The following is a 22,216-nucleotide window of genomic DNA, read 5'->3' as shown; positions in this document are numbered from 1 at the left end:
AATATGTTAACTAGAGAAGTTGTATTATGTCATGGAATTACTTCGTTTTGTCTCAGATTATAATGGTAGGGGACGATTTTCGTTCAGTGAAATCTAACTTTTCCCCTCATACAATATTTATGTTAAATACTAAACACTTATTTTTAAAACAAATTTTGGCTAACATGTTAATTTGGGAAAACAAGTAACAGCTTTAATAACGAAAAACCTATATGCCGAGCTCAGTTTAAAAAAATATATATATTGTTAATATTAATTTCCTAAAGTATGTATTAAAGCTAAAAATAAATGTAAGCAAGTCATCAATCGGTAAAAGACATTGTATAGAACATACAGAGCTTTACGGTTTTCAGTTCATGGTTCTGGTGTGCTGCTTTGTTAGGAAGAACTAAGAACTCATATTTTTTGATATTTTTGTCTTTTCTACAGAAATTTAGTGATATACAAACTATTGACTCTCACTCAAGAATAGACTTACACTCAAGCAGTAATCTAATGAAGTTGCATAGCTTTGTTTTTTAGTATTTATGGCTTATGTTTTGAAAACATGATATAGTTGTAAGTAGTCTGATTTTTAACTTATTTTTCATTTCCTCTGCCAGTTTATGCAGTAAAATTTTGTGTACATAAACTTTTGTGTACGTGCTGTGGTGGTATCATCATGAAGTGGTAGAGGTTTATCTAGAGTATATGATACAGATTTTTGTTATCATATCTTGAGCATAAAGAGAGATCTATTAATGATACAGCTCTTCTAATAAGTTGCTAGTACAACAGTAATACCTGCAAGCCAGAAATTTTACTATAGCTCATTTCCCTTGCAATTGGCAGTGGTGGTGTAAATAGTCTTTTCTGTTTACCCTCATAGGTGCTATCTTTAGCATGTTACTTTATAAATACAATGAACCTAGGGTAGATGTGGTCTTATAGCTTAAAGATAGAAGTTTTCTTATGTCTGTCATACTGTACCCATAAGAGGGAATTTTTGTGGTGGCAGCTATACCTGTGTAAAGACCCTGGGAGAATGCTTATAGAGCAGATGAGGTTCAGCCACACCTGGGACTGTTACATGTTACTCAGTTTTTGGTTTTGGTTCTTTAGTGTGGTGCTATCTTTCAAATTGCCTATGAAGTATGGACTTGCGTACCATCTATGCCTGTTTGTGAACATTTCTGTTAGAAAGATACAGAGAAATGAGTGATAAATTACTACTCTTTTTTTTTTGTGAGCACTAATTAATTACATTAAATTTAAATGATTACAAATATAATGGATGAAACAGTTTTTGAGACTTTATAGCCTGAGTAAGTATACTCTGGTATCTTATTTAGAAGAATTGTTAGCACAATTCAGAAATTATCATGTACACTCACAGTTAGTGATGATGAACAATACGCTTCTCTAACACAAATGTTTTCTGTGTTTAATCACCAGGGATGCTCTCAAACTTCTGCAAGCGAAGCAGAAGGGCAAACCGAGTGAATTGAAACCTGTGTTTTCTCCAGCTCTTCCCCAGCCTACTGCAGTGAAGCTTTCTTCACAAGCAACAGCTATGGCTTCTGCTTATCCAAGGCCAGCAGTTCCACCAGTTTCCACACCAGGACAACCTGCTGCACTGGTAATGTTTCTGTTAAGTCCTCAACATCGCTACAGCTAAATATTGCCATGGCTACTTAAGTAGCTATATGAGATTTCCAGAACTGGAGAGATGAAGGAAACTAAGGCCACCAAGATGCCAAGGCCAGGCACATGCATTTTTCAGTATGTTTGAATGATTCTAGAGCAGTGTAATTCAAACTGCAGAGCTCTTGGAACTATGCACACTACTTTGTGTAACTTGCAAATTGAAGCCATGAGACAATTTACAATGTGAGCCTCGGAAGGGGAAAGTCAGAGAGGCAGCAGTTTTATTTCAGTCCCCAAACATGAAGATGGCACTAGTTTAGAAATCAATAATACACCTCAATCCCTGCAGGATCATTATGTCATTGTGTATTTCCAAACTTGGAGAAACTTGTATCCTGACTTAATTTTGCTGTACTTCATTGTACTGTACTTCACTTTCCTGCAGTATATGTAAATATCCCTTGATAAGTTGTCAAGAAGCGAGGAAAGAGAGGCTTAGTGGTTGCTTTGAAGAGTAATGTTGCAAACTCACCTAAATACAGTTTCTGTTAAAAATGTTAGAAATACCTATGCTGAAATGCACATCAGTAGAAATTGAAAAGCTTTTCTGAAAAATGCAGGGAAAAATCTTTCTGACTTTAGAACAAAATTTGAGTCTTCAGAGGCTGAAGTTTACAGTGTAACTACAATTCATAACAATCAGAAAATGCTGCTCTTCTTTACCCTGTGAAAAGAACTAAATGAAGCACAGAAAGCTCAAACTTGGTTATTTTTCCATTACAGGAAAAATGTTATATGATTGCAGCAGAACACACATATTGCAATTTGTTGTGTGTTGACTATTACTCAATATGTAGCATACATGTAACAGATGAGGTATACAAAATAATACTGTACTGAATCACTTATTTTCTTGCTTTCTGTAGTCACTGATATTTCAAGTGATTGCTTGAGAGTTGACTTACCTCTATGAAGAAGGTGGGAAAACTTCTGCATTGAAACTTTACTGAATATATCTGGAAGGAAAGAGGAGAGTAACAAAAGAAATGCAGTAAAGCCTGTCTTAAGGAACCACTAAGGGAACTGAAAAAGCAGTAGCTTACTGAGGAAATATTTTATTACAATTTAAATAGAACAAAACATATTCTGAGCAGTATGCCAAGTCTGGCAGATGGAACAGTGCTTATATACTCTGGCTGGGAATTAGTACCTGAATATTTGGAATTTTTTAAGCAGTCTGTTAGGACAGTAGGATTAATTCTATACTGTAAAGTGAAACTATTCGGTAAAACCTGTTGATCCAGGTTAAGTTGAATCGACTGGAACGCTCAATGGTTTTAATCATTAATTTCAGTAGTTGGAACATGTCATGTTTTGGTATGTAGGGGATACTTGAAGTGAGCAGGAGTTAGGGATAACACATCAGTGCTGGAGTCCTGTTTCATCAAAGGGGAAGTATGTTTGCACTCTTGATATTTAATATGCAGCATATGATTTCTTTCAGGGTACATTCACAGAAATCCCAGCTAGCAACATCCGAAGAGTTATTGCTAAGAGATTAACAGAATCTAAAACTACTATACCTCATGCATATGCTGCTGCTGACTGTGACATCAATGCTATTTTGAAATTAAGAAAACAATTGGCCAAAGGTTAGTGATGAAACTGATTTACCGTAACATGGTACTAATGCATAGTTTGTCTTGTTTACATAATTGTACCCAGGGGCTGTAGATTTTTGTAGAGGCAGAACACTGTATACAAATAATCTTTTTCAGTATTCTGTATGTTGGACTCAAGCTGTAGTTATTTAGAAAAATTTCTTGAGATTTAAGGTCCTAATAAAAGATTGCTTTGGTTTTGCTAAAACTGTTTCGGTTTTTGCTAAAAATCAGCTGAGTATACTGTGCAATAGGAAATTTTAATAGTTTCAAAATTAACTGTGGAGACTAGAGTGTTCTTTCCAAAATCTCAGTCAAACAAAGTATATGTCACATACATTTAAAAAAACAGGAGAATTTTTCAATAGAACACTCTTCAGACAGGTACTTCATTTTCATGCAAAGTATCACAAAGTGGTTTTTGCTTGGTTTCTTCTTCTTTAAGGAATTCTACTTAATGGGTAAAAAAAAATGAAAGACAATTTTTATGACTTTAACAGCATAATATTCTTAATTTAAATACATTCTATTGTATTTAGAAATATTTGGTCAATATACTGATTTTAATGTTGTCTAGAGAAAGTGGCCCATGTTCCATAGTTTGTGAAGGTATTAAACCAAAAACTGTGGAAACTCTTTAGGAAAGCGTTGTTTTATATTAGTTAGTTCTTGCAATTGTCTGCAGTTACAATTTGTGAAAATAAAGCTTGTTTTTTTCATTTCAAGCTTAACTAGTAATTGAAATTAATTAAAGCAAATCTGAAAGAAAACATGGTTTTGCAGAAGCAATGAGTCCATGTAGTGTTTCAGGTGTCTTTTGGCATATCTGCAACTTGAAATGTATTTGAGCATCCTAGAGGTAGAAGATTCAGTTTGGACTGATGTCAAATAAGAGAAGAAAGGCCTTTTTTTTTTTTCTAGCTAGCAACAAGCAGTAATAAAACAGTTTGTGTTTTTGTGAATAGATGTACTATTGTCACATCCCTTTTCAGTTCTTGAAAGAAAAGAACTGAATACCAAACCTTGAAAAATGGATTGGAAAGATTCATTGAAAAGGCACTTGTACAAATGCACAGGGAGGTAAGAGTTGACATTTCTTGGTATCCCAGTGACACGTACACTTCCATTTGCCAGTTTATTCTTAGATGCAAAGTAGTTCATTGCACAATGTGCATTAAATAACTTCTTAGTAATAAATTATTTGGTAGAGAGGAAAGCATGGTTTTTCTGTCACTTAGGACACAACTGTCAGTTTTAAGTCAATGAAACATAGGCTCCAAAGTCACATAAGTACTTCTGACACATTGTAATCTGGTAATCTTAAAGTAATATTTTTATTACTGTAGCTTTGGGTGATGATCCACAATTAGTTCTTCTTCAAGCAAATGACAAAATCTTTCAAGTGATTTGACCAAATCATTCTTTGTGCTGTTCACCTGTCTTTATTTTGCTTGTTTGTTTGGTGAGGTTTTTCTAGCATGATGAAGGAGAATAGCAGTAGAACAAGTGTTGAAAGATATAGTTAGACCTTATGGATTTTGTGGAGTGGGTTTTGTTGTTTGTTTGCTTTCCAAAAAAATAGTATTGTAGTTGCCCTAGACAGGGTGCCTAGGTCTCCAGAAGCTTTCTTGGTCCTATCTGTAAATGTTTTGTATCATGAGACCAACATAACTCTGCGTTATGTCAGCTGGGCAGAAAATGGATTAAGAGCAGCCCTGAGGAGAACAACTTGGGGATGTTGGTTGATGAGAAGCTCAACATGACCTGTCAATGTGCACCTGCAGCTCAGAAAGCCAACTTTATCCTGGGCTGCATCAGCTGTATCCTGGCCACCAGGCTGAGGTTGAGGGAGGTGATTTTCCCACTCTACTCCATGCTTGTGAGACCCCACCAAGAGTACTGGTGTTCAGCTCTTGGGTCTCCAACATAAGAGGGATATGGACCTGTTGGAGTGAGTCCAGAGCATGACCACAAAGATGATATGGGGTCTAGAGTGCCTTTTCTATGAAGACAGGATGAGAGAGTTGAAGTTGTCCAGCCTGGAGGAGCATCCAGTACCTAAAGGAGACCTATAAGAAAGCTGGAGAGGGACTTTTTACAAAGGTGTGTAGTGACAGAACAAGGAGTAATGGCTTTAAAGTGAATGAGGGTAGATTTAGATTAGATATAAGGAAGAAATACTCATTGTGAGCATGGTGAGGCACTGGGACAGTCTGCCCAGAAAAGCTGTGGATGCCATCCATGTCCTTGGAAGCATTCAAGGCAAGGTTGGCTGGGGCTTTGAACAACCTGATCTAGTGGAAGGGGGCTTGGAACTAGATGATCTTTAAAGTCCATTCCAACTCGTACCATTCTATGATTCTATGATACCTCAAATGAGTAATTTTCCTATCTTCAAGGAGAGGCAGGCTTATTAGCATTAGAGTATTCACTCTGTATGATTCCAGATATAGCTGTAGATAGGTGTGGTTTTTTTCTTGTTGCCCCACCCCCCAGAATGATATTATAGCTTTTATATGTGGCATCTCTCCCAGCTTAAATCTTTAAGAGGGTTCCCCCACTTGGGTCATCTAGCTGCTAGTGCTCAACAGAAGGAGTTTGATTTACTGAAAACCATGCCTCTGAGGCAAGGTTAAAAATCAACTTTGTTGTTATCACAGTGCAGCATCAAAAAGCATTTTCAAGGTACAAGTTAAATTTCTTTACATGTATGGATGTGTAAAAAAAGGGGTTTTCAAGAATAACCTGATGAAGTTATCCTTGAAAGGTTCTGTAGACAGAGGCACCAGCTAGGTTTTAGAAAAGTATAAGTTTTCCTGTGGTAATATGGCTGTCTAACAAAGGAGTTACTACTCTTCATTCTCTCCTTCACCCTTGCTTTTGTTGATATAACAAATTATCTGCTTGCAGACAGGTATTTCTAGAAAGTTAGACTGTTTTGTTTTTCCTGGGGGTATCTCAATATTCCACAAAATCCAGAAAAATACATATATTTCACAAATCCATGGGCCTGGATGGGATGCACCCATGAGTGCTGAGAGAGCTGGCAGATGTTATTGCTAAGCCACTTTCTATAGTCTTTGAAAGGTCATGGAGCACAGGAGAGGTGCTTGAGGACTGGAAGAAGGCCAGCGTCACTCCAGTTTTCAAAAAGGGCAAGAAGGATGACCCAGGAAACTACAGGCCAGTTAGCCTCATCTCCATCTCTGGAAAGCTGATGGAACAACTCATGGTATATATCATCTCAAAACGTGGAGGAAAAGGAGGCTATCAGGAGTAGTCAACATGGATTCACCAAGGGGAAATCATATTTGACTAACCTGATAGCATTCTGTGATGGCATTACTGTCTCGGTATGTGCGAAATTTGAGGGATTTTCTTGAAGTTAATGTGTGGATAGGTTTCTATTAGGTGGAGATTTGTTATCAAACTAGCCAGGCCCACAGGAATTTCAAGGCCACCTCGTCAAGCTGAAAATGGGATCTCCTCTGGGAGTGGGGCAGTTCGGCAGATGCAGGGCAGCAACACGATGTAAATCAACAGACCTATTAGCAGTGAGACTCAAGTGTGTGGACAGCTCGTGAACATAGACAATATCCAGTCAGTTAATGCATGCTTGCAGTGTGGACACATGATCAGGAAATAACTGCATATATAAGGAGGCTTGTTTCTGTAATTAATTGGCTTTGCTTGAATTCATATTGGATTGTGTGGAGTCCATGATAATTCACCCTCGCATGAGTAGATGAGGGGAGAGCAGTGGATGTTGACTTCAGTAAGGCTTTTGATACTTTCTCTCACAAAATCATCATAGGTAAACTTACGAAGTATGAGTTGGATGAGTGCATGGTGAGATGGATTGAGAACTGGCTGGATGGCAAAGCTCAGAGGGTTGTGATCAATGATGCAGAGTCTAATTGGAGGCCTGTAGCTGGTGGTGTTGCCTAGGGGTCAGTATTGGGTCCAGTCCTGTTCAACCTGTTCATTAATGACCTGGATGAAGAGACTGAGTGCACCCTCAGCAAGTTTGCTGATGATACCAAACTGGGTGGAAGGGCTGACACACCAGAAGGCTGTGCTGCCATTCAGCAAGACCTGAACATGCTGGAGGACTGGGAAGAGAAAAACCTGATGAAATTTAACAAGGGCAAGTGTAGGGTCCTGCACCTGGGGGGAAATAACCCCAGGCACCAGTACAGTTTAGGGGTTCACCTGCTGGAATGCAGCTTTTCAGAGAAGGACCTGGGAGTCCTGGCTGACAACAGGTTGCCCATGAGCCAGCAATGTGCCCTTGTGGCCAAGCAGGCCAATGGTATCCTGGAGTGCATTAGGAAGAGTGTGACCAGCAGGTCAAGGAAGGTTATCCTCCCCCCTTACTCTGCCCTGGTGATGCCACATCTGGAGTACTGCATCCAGTCCTGGGCTCCCCAGGTCAAGAAAGAAAACGAGCTACTGGAGAGAGTCCAGCAGAGATCTACAAAGATGATTAGGGGTCTGGAGCATCTTTCTTGTGAGGATAGACAGAGAGAGCTGGATCTATTCATCCTGGAGAAGGCTGAGAGGGGATCTTATCAATGCTGATAAATATCTGAAGGGTGGTTGTCAAGAGGATGAGACCAGACTCTTTTCAGTGGTGCCCAACAATAGGATGAGGTGCGTTGGGCACAGACTGAAATGTAGGAGGTTCCACCTGAATATGAGGATAATGGTCTTTACTTTGAGTGACAGAGCACTGGAACAGGCTTCCCAGAGAGTTTGTAGAGTCTTTTTTGCTGGAGACCTTCAAAACCTGCCTGGATGCGTTTTTGTGCTACCTGCTTTAGGTGAGCCTGCTGTAGAAAGTGGGTTAGGCTAGATGATCTCCAGAGGTCACTCCCAACCCCAACCATTCTGATTCTGTGATGTCTCCTTAAGTGGCATTATAGCACATGCCCTCCAGGAGTGTTAAGAGTACTTCATTGTCACTTGCTGTTACTGAGGCTTTATCCTGTGAGTCAGTTTTCTCTCAGCTTAGTGTCACGGAGCTGTACTCGTAAGAACTAGAATGCTGATGTTGGAGGGCTACTGTATGTACTGGTGATTAGCCTACACTTGTTTATCCATTTGTGAGGTTCTACATTAAATTGGACTGCCATATTCAGTTTTTATACATGATGCTACAGGAGCTGTTTCTCCTTTTCTTGGAGTTTTGCATGACTACTTTTTAATGCAAGAGTGTCCAGGTCGTTTTTCTACATGATTTTATTTTAAAATGGTATCTTATCACAAGTTAATGTCAAAGACAATTTATGATGTTGATATTTTCTTTAAATAGCAGCAGGTTATAAGACACAAAGTAAAAAATTGTCTTAAGAATGCTCACCTGAATTTTTTCACATCTCTCTTCCTGCTATGGATTCTTAATTAATATTTTTTTTAAAATGTAGGAGTGGAAAAGAGGCATATGTCTTAGCATACAATTGAATTACAGAGGCGGTACTGGTAGATTTTTTTCTGATGGAAATAATGGTGGTTTATACTGCATGATGAGATGTAATGTGGAAGTTTTATGTGGCATTCTTTGTTTTGAGAGTAATGTATAGCAATTATCCCTACTATAAACTTCAGTGATTGAGGATAAAATATTATCAGACTTATTTCATTTAACCATACTCCTGTATTTTCACTGCATTCCTGTCCCCTAGTGGAAAGTGACATTTTTGCCAAGAATTAGTGATATAAATCAAGATATAAAATGCCAAATGTATTGTATGATCAAGATATGAATTTGTCTGTGAAATTCTGTCAATGCAACATGGTACTTGCCGATCCCATTGTATTACATGAGAATTTTGTCTATCTTAGACGTAGATTGCTAATCATGGCAAATCTTGCAGGTCCATTATGTGGTAAGTGGATACTTGGCTCATTCCTCCAAATTTCTGATCACTTAGGAATACTTCACTTAATGTAACTGTCTATAAATAACTTTCCCTTTACAAAAGCTTTTCTAAAGGTATTACATGTATTACATGCTGTAAACTAGGCTTGAAAATGAAGTAGTTTTGCTTCTTTGCTGTTCAGTTGACAGCGGTGATGATGGTAGCAGAGTAACTTTTTTTTTTTTTTTTTTTTTACTGTGAGATTGATGCATTTAATATTGTGTAAATATTATGTGTGTCTTCAGGATAATATTTATCAACTGTGACATATTTTGCATTGTATTGATAGTCTTTGTTTCTGCTACCAGTAGCTCAGTTTCCTAAAACCTAGAAAAAAATAACGCAGAGCATACATGGTCTTTGTTTCTATACCTCCTTTCTCCCAAGCTTTTGAGGAAAGGAAGCAAATATGCTAAGTGTTATGCAGTATTTCTAAGCCTCACATTAAAAAAAAGTCCAGTCCTCTCAAGGTGCTTCTGGCTAATGCTGTCTTTCGTGGTGTGTAACTTTGCTTTTATTTTAACAATATTTGACTCCCAGATTATTTTGCAGCCTGCTTTGGAATATATTGTTAACCCATTTTAAGAATTGACAGATGACTTCACCTTGCTGATTCTTACATTATAACGCCCCAAAGGTCACTGGAGAGTAACATACTTCTGATTTATAGCTGAATAAAAGTTGATCTCTGCAATTATTCCAGTTAATTCATCACACTACATAACTAATAGTAGTCTCCAGTATTGTCTCTGTATATTTAGGTCTTGCAATAGATTTCTACATAGACAATAAATATGTAAAGCATAAAACACATATGGGCTGCTACTTATAAGAATGAGTAGAATACTAAAGTTTAACCTTCTATTAACAGCTAGCAAGAACATCTCTGCTCAGGAGGCTTTTCGTTGATGATACTCCTTTTGTCCCAAGAGGGAGAAAAGTTTTCTTGCTCTTATGATTGTAGTTTGAAGATGAGTTACTTTCTGGCAGTGTTTCAAAGAAGCAAATCTGCTGAATCACTGGAATCTCATAATCATGTAAGTGCTGATAAACAAATCTTATGAGCAGTGATTGTTGTCTTCTTTTTTCTTTTTGCAGATGACATTAAAGTATCTGTAAATGATTTTATTATCAAGGCAACTGCTGTTACTCTGAAGGTAAGTGAATAATTGACTTAAGAAAAATACATTTTATAGTAAACTTCCAAGGAGACAAGAGAAGTATTTTGTGAGCCTATATGGAGATATGAATGTGATCATAGCAAAGTTTGTAATCCTTTATCACTTATTGTTAGCTGTTTTTTAAGCTTTCCAGGAAAAATTTTCTATACTGTCTGTGCTGTAGACTGTAAAAATGAGAGCTTCTTAGTAAAGATCCTCTTACTACAGTTACCATCTGTTGAAAGTGGTAGATGCTTTGTCAGCAGACTAAAGCAATTGGCAAGATAAGTCTTCTCTTCTTTGCTGGTGCATCTTAGTTTCTCTTACAGTTATAAACAAATATTTGTCTAAGTCTTATACCAGTCTTGTGTTTTACCTTAGGTATATTTTGATGGCTTATTCAGTGACCTCTACTTTGAATTAAAAATTCTTCAGGCAACCAGTCTTTACTCATTGCTAAGAATTGTCATTGTTCCCCCTGTCAATGTAATAGTTAAATGATTGCAATACATCCTGAAGCTAAGATCTTAAATTTCATTAGGGTCTACTTGTTCTGTGCCAAACTACGGAGGCTTCACCATCTCCATAAGCTATTTCCCTGTTCTCTGGATAGAACCGTATACATTGTCTTCTGATTTGTGTCAATTTCTCTGCTTGGAAAGCACTCCCCGTGCCACTTAATTTTTTGAAACTGAAAGGTTTCAGAAATCCTCCTTTAGGAGAACTCCTGCACTTTGCATCTGTCTTGCATTAGTTCACACTATCTCAAATATAGTTATTTGTAAAACATAATGTGAAATTAATTTTGTTTCCAAACTTGTGAAAATACTGTTATGTTTTTCACTTAGATATGGAGCGTTTTTGGTTTAAATTTGGTTTGCACTTTTTTTTTTAAAATGAGGCATAGGTGGGAGCTCTGACCAGCCTGAAGGCCAGTATTTTTAAGGTTCAGGAAGAAACAGTGTCTTTTAGTGATCACTAACACCTGGGAAAGATCTCACTCATGTAGAAAGGTAATAAAGGGGGACAGACGCTTGATCCTCAGACTATCCTATGGAGTTTGCCCTCGTCATCAGGGCAAATATACTCATGTGTGACAATGAATGAATTCAGATTTTGAAGCAGTTTGGTATTGCTGTGGATTTGTTACCTGTACTTTCCTGGTTGCACAGTATTCACTCCTAGCTAGATGGTAAATGCCTAGGAGAGCTAAACTTTTCTGATATAACTGCATCACTTGAGCAGTGGGTTTTAAAAGCTAAAAACTGACAAGATAAAGCAGAACAAAGATCCAGACTTGTGGCATTACCTCATAATATAAAATCATCAGAAAGAGAGTGAGAGCTATTTTTCTCATTTGCAAGGATGATTTTAATTATTTTAATTTATTTGAAAGCTGAAGCAGGAAGTTACATATAAGTTATGGAACTATTGAGAAATTTCTAGCCAAATATGATCTAAATATTTATGTATAATTGCAAGAGCTATAGATTTTTACAGAAAATAGACAGGATTCTAAGCAGTTTCATAAGCAAGTGCCTGGAAAAAATTCTGGACATTGAATAGATTGGGAAAAACTTCCCAAGTTATTCTATACTAGAAACAGAATGAGGAGCTAAACATGATTGGTATGTGTTTGTTACATGTGAACATAACAAAAAACTTCCTTTGGTGGCCTAATGAAACCTTACATGAAGAAGTGGTGACATCCTAAAATTACTGTGAACTGCTAGCTGCGAGCATGGAATAACAAATCTGTGCAACAGAGAGTGGGTGAGAGGAACAAGAGACAGAGAGAGAGAGAGGAATGAAAGATTAGGTTTTCTGTTTTTCTCTTCTACACAAAGAAAGATCAGTCAAGAAAGATAATGGGATGTAATTCTAGCTTACAGTTTGTCTATATGTGAAAGAATGACTTGAATACAAGCATTTCAGTGTACTTCTTATTACTTCTGCTTATGTAGTAAAAGGTTTTTTGTGTCTATTTATGGTTTTATTAAATTGCTGCCTTATCTGCCATCACGAGATTACTTAACCAGTGAATCCTGCAAATATGATTTATCTTTCTGATATACAAATAATAATATTTAGTCTGTGATTACTTTTGTATTCTTTTTCCTCATAATTTTAGCCGACACTTAGAATACAGTATTTGAATCTTGAACTTAAGGATTAGATAGATCTATGTTGTGAACATAACAAAGTCATCAGTAGCATGTCATTTTTAGCTTGCTTAAAGGAAATTCAGGATATAAACAGAGTGAACAGTAATGCATACAGCTTTGTAAAATCAATGCATCTTTGATTATAGATGAGTTGGTGTTGCAGGTCTGATTCTGAGAAGCTGGAGTTCTTGTTCACTGGGTTTGAAGAAATTGAGGTGCTTTGTTTTCTGGGTTTTTGTTTGATTGTTTTTAATGGGATGTTAGTATAGTGCTTAAATGGAAGTAGTCTTTAAACTATTCTGTCCTGTCTTATTGCTTTGTTACAAATCTATGCTAGCATTTGTTTTACTTTAAAATAATACATTAAAAAAGAAGAAAGATTTAACTCAGTATACCAATATGTTCATGATCAAGCTCACGTCTCAACTATTTTCTGTCAGCGTTTCAGGAAAATACTTCTACCTGTTCCTCCCCACCCCAAAATTCAGTGGTGTGAACACATTTGCAAGTTTAAATTCAAGGTGGCTTTGTTGGCTCTTTTCTGGGCACTCTCCAAATCATACTTCGTTAATATTTTCTTCCTAAACAATGCAAGACACACTCTTCTAACTTGAATGAACAGACAGTGACTAATTTGACACTTGGTAATTGGTTGGCAAACACCTTAAGATAGTGCTTGTATCAGTTCTTTAACATGCTAAACTTCTCCTTCATAGGATCACAACTCCAAGTATAAATTCTAGTTTTCATCTTGGTCTTGCAATTTAACAGCCAGATGTCTGTGAATGTGCCAGTGGGCTCACCAGATTCTAGCCCATTAGAACAATTCTGGTGGCTTTCTGAAACAAGGAAGGAGGAGTAAGGCTGGAGGAAGAAATTAAAGCTTTCCAGGCTGATATCCACAACTAATTTGGCTTAGTAACAACAGCTGCTATAGCAGCCATCCTTTAAAAATAAAGTGTCTTTCATCGTGGAAGTAATGGATCAAATAGTATTGTCTGGTTTGCATCAAAATTAAGACTGTTCTAATCCTGTCGAGCTTGATAGGATAAACTCCTTGTCCCTACCATCTCTTTTGGATACCTTATATAGAGTCATACTTGCACAATACCCGTTTGGAGGCACATTACAACTGTGTGTACAGTGTGACTTTCCTGAAGTTTATTTAATTTGCAAAGAGGAATAGTACTTTTTTTTTTTTTTACTTTTTTTTTTCCCCCCTATACATTCTGGCATTGAAGAGTAGGAACTGAGAGTATCGTTACACCTCTTCTTCTAGGAGTGGAGATAGATAGTTAGTGTAGTTAGTTAGATAGAGATAGATAGTGGAATTAGTTTATGTAGAGGTATTGTTTCCCTCTCATAGTTTCTTCTGGAATACACTCTCCAATATGAAGTCAATTTTCTAATTCTTAATTTCATTTAAGTTCACTAAATACCGATCTTGGATTTATTGGAAATAGTACCTTGGCAGTATCTATGACCAGTTATGTGAGACTTCATCTATATGTTGTAGTTTTTTGGAGGGGTGAGGGTGGGTTGGTTGGTTTGATGGGTTTTTTGTTTATTTTTTTATGTGTGGGGTGTTTGGGCTTAATATGGTAAAATCAAAAGCCTCATTGAAAAGTAAACATTATCTCGATTTTAGTTAAGTCCACACACAAAAAAAGCCACTGATGCATTTTAGGAGAACTTCATCTGAATAACAATGAGTGTACCTGCAGGATACTCTATTTGTAGCTTCCTTTGTTGAGAGCCAGGCTTGACACAAATGGAAAATAACACATGCGTGTAGTAGGATGTCCATTTCCATGCTTCTTAAGTCAGTATCCTGTGCTTTATTTTGGGGGAGGAGTGGCACTGCTTTGTGTCTTTGCATGCTGGGCATCTGTAAAATGGTATCAATGACTCCTGAAGGAATTTGTTGGCTTATGTTAATTTTTTTTTCCAGGAACTTAAATAAAATAAATGCAAGTTAATAATGTACATCTATTCTTAGAGTTTTTTTTTCTTGCTCATGGCATTTCTGATGACAGATGTGACCTTTTCTTTTGCCTTCTTTTATAGACAGAACTCTGTGATTCTCTAATTAATTTAGTGAATGCCTGTATGCAGCCATGTGTTTTAAAGGATTTTCCTTGATAATTGATTGCACCATTATTCTTTTAACAGCTCTGTTTTTTTACTGTCTCCTAGCAAATGCCAGATGTGAATGTAATCTGCAATGGAGAAGTCTGCAAGCAGCTGCAATCCATTGACATTTCTATTGCTGTGGCAACAGACCGAGGTCTCATTACACCAATCATAAAAGATGTTGCTGCCAAAGGAATAAAGGAAATTGCCGCCTCTGCAAAGGTAGGTCTTAAATGTACAGTAGGCTGAAGAATAGAGTAACTGTATATTTTTTGTGTAGCAGAAAACATAGCATGACCCAGATACACATCAGTAATAACAAAGACAGTTTCAAAATGGTTCTAAAGCAGTCTCAGCATTCCTTAGACTTCAAAATTATTATTAATTTTGCTACTTTTTTCATTTCTAATTAACAACAACTTAGTCATCATGTTATTTAGTTGAATACTAGCTAGAAAAAATAAACATGTACAGACTTCTGCCATTTGACATAATTGTATTTCTTTAATCCTCATGAGAAAGGTAGATAATGTTAATTTCTTTAGTATTTCCAGTCTTTAGGTTTGAGATTTTGTTTGCTTGGGATGTTTTTTCCTCCTTTCCCAGAAATTTGCTTGTAGCTGCTTGTGTTACTCTATTTACAGTTATTTTATGGCACTTGTTTCTGTTTGCGTGTTTTTTTAAATGTGGTTGAGACTGTCACCTGACTGGTAACATTAAATTCCTCAGATTAATGAGCATTATTTTGCATAGACCAGGTGCAAGTTAGTGACTTGAATCTGTGGCAGTTGTTGCCAGCCATAGAAGTAGTATTTTGTGGCAGGCAAAAATACAATAAAAGATGAAATCCCCCAACACAAGCGTTTTTTTTGTAATTTAATGAGTGCTAATCAAAGGCCTAGAGTATCTGAGGAATGCATGGAAGTAGCTGCTAGGGCATAAAACTGTCCCCAAAACAGACAGAAGCTGCACTTTGTAAATTTTAGTCTTTTACCAAAAAATACAGAAACCCTATAGTCTCTGTTGGAAGAGGCAAGCAAACAACAAAGTTGTAGCAGAAAAAGGCATTAATTGTCATGCCACAAAACATTCATAATTGGGTGTTTTTAAGATATTTCCAGTCCATATTGCTTACTTAATGTTTAATTTGTTGTGAGAGGAGGTCCTTTCACCGATACAAGAGCCAGGCAAGGAGGAAGGTCAGCTGAGGTTGTTACATTATTCTGTGATTAGTAATAGAAGGACAAGAAGAAAAGAATTATGAGAAGTGAAGTATAGGTCCTGCTTTCATTATAATCTCTATACATCTGATTCTGTGATGCAGTATTACAAACCTCTCTTACCATAAACTACTGTGTTCTACAGTTCTCATGATGGGAATGTATGCTTGCATTATGTTTACCAGGGCTATGATAAGTAAGCATTCCTGTTTCATTTCACATTGAATGTGTGTAACATAGGTCACACTATGAAAGTCATTTGGTCAGGTAGATTGCAGGTGTCTACACCAACATAATTTTATTTTTCAATTTCTTCATTGAATTATTGAAATACATATGTGCCTGACATGCACATGTGGGAGGCACAAACTAAAACTTCAGCTGTTTCTCTACTGTTCTTCCTGTAGTTTGGCAGGTGCGTTCTTTGTGTAGACAGGTTATATGTCCCTTTCTGCTGCATGTTTATTTTAATTTCTTTCTAGGTCATAAGCATCTTAGCACCATATTTTCATCATTCAATTGCACATACGCATGCTGTTCCCGTGGCTGTTGTGTATGGTTAACTAATTATTCAGATATGAATAAAAGCCTAAAATAAAATTTAGTATATCCTTTTAACTTTTAAATTCATAATAAGGGTGTCAAAGTTTTGCAAAACTTGGTGTAATCATGAATTATTTAGTGGGTGATTCATTAGAATGAGACTCTCTTAAACTTCTTGGTTTTTATTTTTAAGATGAAGTTATTGCAGTTCTTAAACTACAGTGGCATTTCAGAACCATTGCCTTGAAAATGTCTAGAAATGTATGAAGGGAGGACAGTTGTTCACCATGACCATCAAAGTTAGATTTACAACACGAAAAGGGATTAATCCACGTCACAACTCTAACTACTAATCAACTCATTATCAGTGTTGGAGTTTATCTTGCAATGACTTACCTCCACACACAAGCAAACAAAAAGAAGTCAATTCAATCATAGTTTCCACTTATTTACTCTGGTCCTTGAAGGCAGGGGTGAGATTTCATAGAAATTACCTCATGATATACTGAATTGAGTGACCGGATATTCATAGAACACATGTAGAAAATCCCTGGAGAGCAGAACAGGCATTTTCTGGAAAGTGATCTAGAATATATATATATATATATATATATATATATATATATATATAAATATTATAATTATTATTGGGGGGGGGAGGGAGGGGGCAAAGGTCAATTGTTAGAACCTGGAAAAATCCTAGAAAACAGCAGCAGAATTCCTAAAATGGGATTGGAAAATTCCTAGAAAACAACGAGGATTCATGGAATAATCTGCTCCAATAAAGTTTCACAAATATGATATATCACTTTTTAAATGTTGTGCTAATGTAGATTTTTTGGTTATTCATTCACTTCCACGATAATTTCCCTAACATAATGAAATGATTGGAATCTATAATCAGTTTTATTATTTTTACCAGAAGGAAAAACAGACTGTGATGATTTTACCAGCCTTCCCAGAAGCAGATCTATTTCCCTGACTGTGCCTTTTTGTCTTAAAATGTCATAATGCTGCACTTGTCATAATATGACATTTTCCATGTGCTTTTCCACCTTCAGAAAAAATATGATACAAGCCAAAATCACTAAATGTATTCTGTATGAATATGAGAAATCATCTGTCCTGCATATATTCCCACTTCATTCTCTGCTGTCATTTTGAAAAGGTTGTTACTAATGGAGGAGTCCTCTGACATGTTTCCAGTCACCACCTTTTCCTTTGGGTACTCACAGGGTGTTAGGAATGGGTTGGTGGCTGAATAACTGGCTCTTGACCTACCAATGAGTGCCATTTCTCTTGAGGTCCACACAGTCCTTTCTTCCTTACATGACAACTACTATAGAAGATATTCATCATGATACCCACTGCTTCCATCTAAGGAGACCTCTGAACTACAGACAACCTAGGTGGGGATAAAAGGTTCTTTTTCTCTATTATCTTATCTTAGAACATAGTATGAATTTCTTGGGCTATATTTTGACAAAGAGTTTGTAGACAGTTTCTTCTGTGTATATTTAGAAGCAGAAAAGTCTCACGAATGAAATGGGAGGTCACAGAAAGCATTGTCTCTAAGGTAGTTGAATACGTAGCTGTAAAAAATACATTCTCTAAATCTGCTAGAAAATTCTGAAGTCATACATGGCAGTTTCTTTAAACAAATATTTTAAGAATAATGCTGTGAATTTGTCTCATCAGTGTTATGCTAGGTATTTTTGTCACCTAAAAACATCAGGGAGAATGGTGGTTCCATTGTGAAAACTGGATCAAGGTCTGTAAGGTGAGGGAACAGCTTCTATTGAACAGTCAATATAGTTGGAAAAATAAAGGTTTATTTCCATATGTTTGCCAAATCATTGTAGCTACAAGCACAGTGTTGCTGAGGTGCTTCTCTAAATCCATAAGCAGATGACTTTTTAATGGCTAGATGGTAAGTATAATGTCATATTGAAGTGAAAAGAACTATTCTATTACAACACTTTAATTTATTTTCTCTGTCCTTTTTCTTTTTTCATTTTCCTTAGGCTTTAGCAAAGAAAGCAAGAGATGGAAAACTGTTACCGGAAGAGTATCAGGGAGGATCTTTCAGGTAAAACTCTAACAGCATTTAGTATGTGCAGTGTGCATTCGGAACAGTTTTACTGTCCACTATTCCTCTGTATGTTAATACATTGCCTTTAAAAATCTTGCTCTATTTAGAATGAAACTCTGTATGATGAATCTGAGGGCTGTACCTACATTGTGTCCTGTGTCAGGATGAAACAATTATCTTGACATAGGTTTATTTCATCTGAACCTGGTGTGAAATCTGTTTTTTTCATACTGAGACTGATATGACTTTTATTTTTGCACCTAATATTTCCCAATTGCAGAAGAATTTTGTCGTTGGGTTGTTGGTTTTGTGTGTGTGTGTTTTTGTTGTTGTTCTTATTGTTGTTCTTATCGTTGGTTGGGGGGCAGGGGGGGGAGTGTTTCTTTGTTTATTTTGGGGGTTTTGTTTGGCTTTTTGTTTGTTTTTTAAATTGCACTCTGTAGTTAGGAGAAGACACTGATAATAGTTTAAATATATTAAAAGGAGTTGTTTGGCAGAAGTATCATAGCAGACAGTGATGTCCAGTTTGTCTTCAATTCACTCTTGAGTAGAATATCTCTAGAGGGGCAAAAAAAGTTTCAGCAAAGGTGTGGTGTTAACTCTTACAGTGACTTTTAACTGAAACATTAAAAACTGATTCGATCAATTTTAAATAGCAACATACATTTAGTAAATATTTTTTTCTATAAAACATACTCTGCAAAAAGAGTGAGTGAACTCAGCAATGAGAAATAAGTGGCATGTGTAAAACTAACATAAATGTAGTGGCACAGTTGCACAATTCATTTCTCAATCAATTTTTTGTACTTCCCAAGTTTCTAAAACTGTTAATGTATTCTATTTTGTGACATGGTTATCATCAAGCAACATTTTTTGTTATATAAAATTTAGCTCAGCTCACTTCTTTGTCAGTTTTTGAAAAGCTAAATCTGAATGCATATTTCAATCATATGTTCTAGAATAGATAATTTGTGATGAGAGTAATAATACAGACTTCTGCAGAAACATTGCTGTAATGTATATTAACATGTGGGTTGCAACTCTCTGGAATATGTGTCCCTCATGCCGGAGGAGTGGTCAAAAAAAAAAAATCTCTAAGCCTTTCAGCAGACAAAATCATGGAACTGTAACAGTTTCTGAGACAGAAACACAAACTGCCATCAGAAAAAAAAAACGGGGGGGGGGGGGGATCCTCTATCCTCACTAGGCTGAAGACAGTAGCTTAAAGGAAAGGAGTGAATGGAGGCAAGTCGGTGCTCAGGATGGCAAGTGAACTCCCTCCTTGCCTTCCCAGGTGCCTCTGTACAACAAGTATGAGGCTCTGGATGTGGAAGGCCAGTCAATGGATGCGGAGAATGAAGGTCCGTGTACATGGGAGGTGTTGCCAAGGTCAGAAAGGCCTACCCCCCATATCACTGACTGCTTCTATGAGGAAGAAAAGATGGGTTACAGTTGTAGGCAACTCCCTTTTGAGGAGAGCAGAGGGTCCAATAAGCTGGGAACAGGGTTAAGGATATCATTAGGAAACTTTCTAGCCTTGTATGGCCCTCAGACTGTTACCCATTCCTGTTTTTTTATGTGGGAGGCAATGAAGCAGTGACCTGTAGTCCAAGGGCAATCAAAATAAACTTCAGGGCCTTGGATGGGTGGGTAAGGGAATCTGGACCATGGGTTATTTTTTTCCTCTCTCCTTCCAGTTGCAGGCAGTGACACTGGAAGAAACAGACAGACCCGATCTATTAATAAATGATTTTGTGGCTCTTATCACTGCCTCAGTTTTGGGGTTTTCAATAATTGGATGGCGTTACATGGTATCAGGCTTGCTGGTGTTGGTTGAGATTCACGTTTCTCAAAGGGAAAAGAGGATCTTTGCTCACAAGCTTGTGGGGCTCATTGACAGAGCTTAAACTAGACATGAAGGGGGATAGTATCAGGCTTGCCCATGACATACCAAGCTTAGAGGGATAGTATGCTTGTGAGGGCTCTCAGCCTGTTGCTCTCAAACATGCTGGTTACATTGGAGCACACTTGAAGTCTTACAGAGATGAGTCAGCATCTCCTGAGATAATAGAAGCAAACAGGGAAACACCAGTAAGAAGGTGACATAGAATCATTTTGGTTGGAAGAGACCCTCAAGATCATAGATTCAAACCGTTAACCTAACTATGGCACTAAACCATGTCCCTAAGAACCTCATTTACACATGTTTTGAACACCTCCAGGGATGGTCGCTCAAACCTTCCGTGGGCAGCTTGACCTTTCCGTGAAGAAATTTTTCGAAATTTATGGTCTAAACTGCCCTGGCACAACTCAAGGCCATTTTGTCTCATCCTATCACTTACTACTTGGGAGAACAGACCAGCACCCTCCATGCTACATCCTTCTTTCAGATAGTTGTAGAGAGTGATATCATCTCCTCTGAGTCTCCTTTTCTCCAGGCTAAACAATCCCAGTGCCCTCAGCTGCTCCTCATAAGATTTGTTTTCTAGACCCTTCACCACCTTCATTGTCCTTCTCTGAACTCTCTCCGGTACCTCAATGTTTTTCTTGTAGTGAGCGACCCAAAACTAAACACGGTATTTGAGGTGCAGCCTCAACGTTGCCAAGTACAGGAGGACAATTGCTTCCTTAGTCGTACTGGCCACACTATTCCTGACACAAGCCAGGATGCTGTTGGCCTTTTTGGCCACCTGGACACACTGCTGGCTCATATTCAGCCAGCTGTCAACCAACACCCCTGGATCCTTTTGCACCAGGTAGCTTTCAGCCACTCTTCCCCACGCCTGTAACGTTGCATGAGGTTGTTGTGGCCCAAGTGCAGGACCCAGCACTTGGCCTCGTTGAACCTCATACAATTGGCCTCAGTCCATCGATACAGCCTGTCCAGATGCCAATGTAGAGCCTTTCTACACTTAAGCAGATCAACGCTCCTGCCCAGCCTGGTGTCACCTGCAAACTTACTGAGGGTGCACTCAATCCCCCTCATCCAGATAATTGATAAAGATATTAAACAGAACTAGCTCCAATATTGAACCCTGGGGTACACCACTTGTGACTGGCCACCAACTGGATTTCACTCCGTTCGCCAGAAGTCTTTGGGACTGGCCATCCAGCCAGGTCTTTACCCAGCAAACCATCCAAGCCATGAACTGACGGATTCTCTAGGAGAATGCTGTGGGAACATGCTGGGACATGACTGTCAGCCCTGCTGAAGTGCCTGTGCTCCGATGCATGGTGCATGCGCAACAAACAGGAGGGAGCCACTGTGCTGCTAGACCTAAGCTATGACCTAGTTGACATTACTGAAATTTGATGGGAGAAATCCCATGACTGGACCGTGGCTATCAATGACTACAGGCTGCTCAGACAGCACAGGTGAGAAAGGAAGGGTGGAGGGCTTGCCCTCTACATCAAGAATGTCAAGAGCTGTTTCTGAAAATAGCCACAAGCAGGTTGGAAAGCTCATGGGTAAGAATTAGACACAAGGCAACAAAGAGAACTTTGCGCTTGGTGTCTAATGCAGGCCACCTGATCAAAAGAAGTGTATTGATGAAGCCTTCCTACTCCAGCTACAGGGGTCATTGACTTGCAAGCTTTTCTCCTGCTGGGGCACTTCAACCTTCCTGACATCTGGTGAGAAAGTAGCACAACAAGCTGTAGGCAATCCAGGAGATTCCTGGAGAGCATTGAGGATA

General features: G+C 37.8%; 1 protein-coding gene across 10 annotated transcripts in view; it reads left to right on the top strand.

The window, feature by feature from the left end:
- Positions 1-22,216, top strand: part of PDHX (pyruvate dehydrogenase complex component X) — a 104,271-nt gene that overhangs the window by 47,455 nt on the left and 34,600 nt on the right. For 6 of the 10 annotated variants that reach the window (XM_080344562.1, XM_080344564.1, XM_080344560.1 and 3 more), the window contains 5 exons: positions 1,435-1,618; positions 3,131-3,278; positions 10,307-10,365; positions 14,730-14,888; positions 18,454-18,518. In XM_080344562.1, coding sequence (XP_080200688.1) covers positions 1,435-1,618; positions 3,131-3,278; positions 10,307-10,365; positions 14,730-14,888; positions 18,454-18,518 — 615 coding nt within the window. Of the gene's footprint in view, positions 1-1,434; positions 1,619-3,130; positions 3,279-10,306; positions 10,366-14,729; positions 14,889-17,664; positions 17,839-18,453; positions 18,519-22,216 lie in introns of those variants that run through there. The other 4 variants (XR_013922137.1, XR_013922138.1, XM_080344561.1 and 1 more) reach the window with 4 other exon arrangements.

Source organism: Nesoenas mayeri (genome assembly GCF_963082525.1).
Source record: "Nesoenas mayeri genome assembly, chromosome: 5".
Classification (NCBI taxonomy): Eukaryota; Metazoa; Chordata; class Aves; order Columbiformes; family Columbidae; genus Nesoenas; species Nesoenas mayeri.
This window is presented reverse-complemented; position numbering and strand designations above follow the sequence as displayed.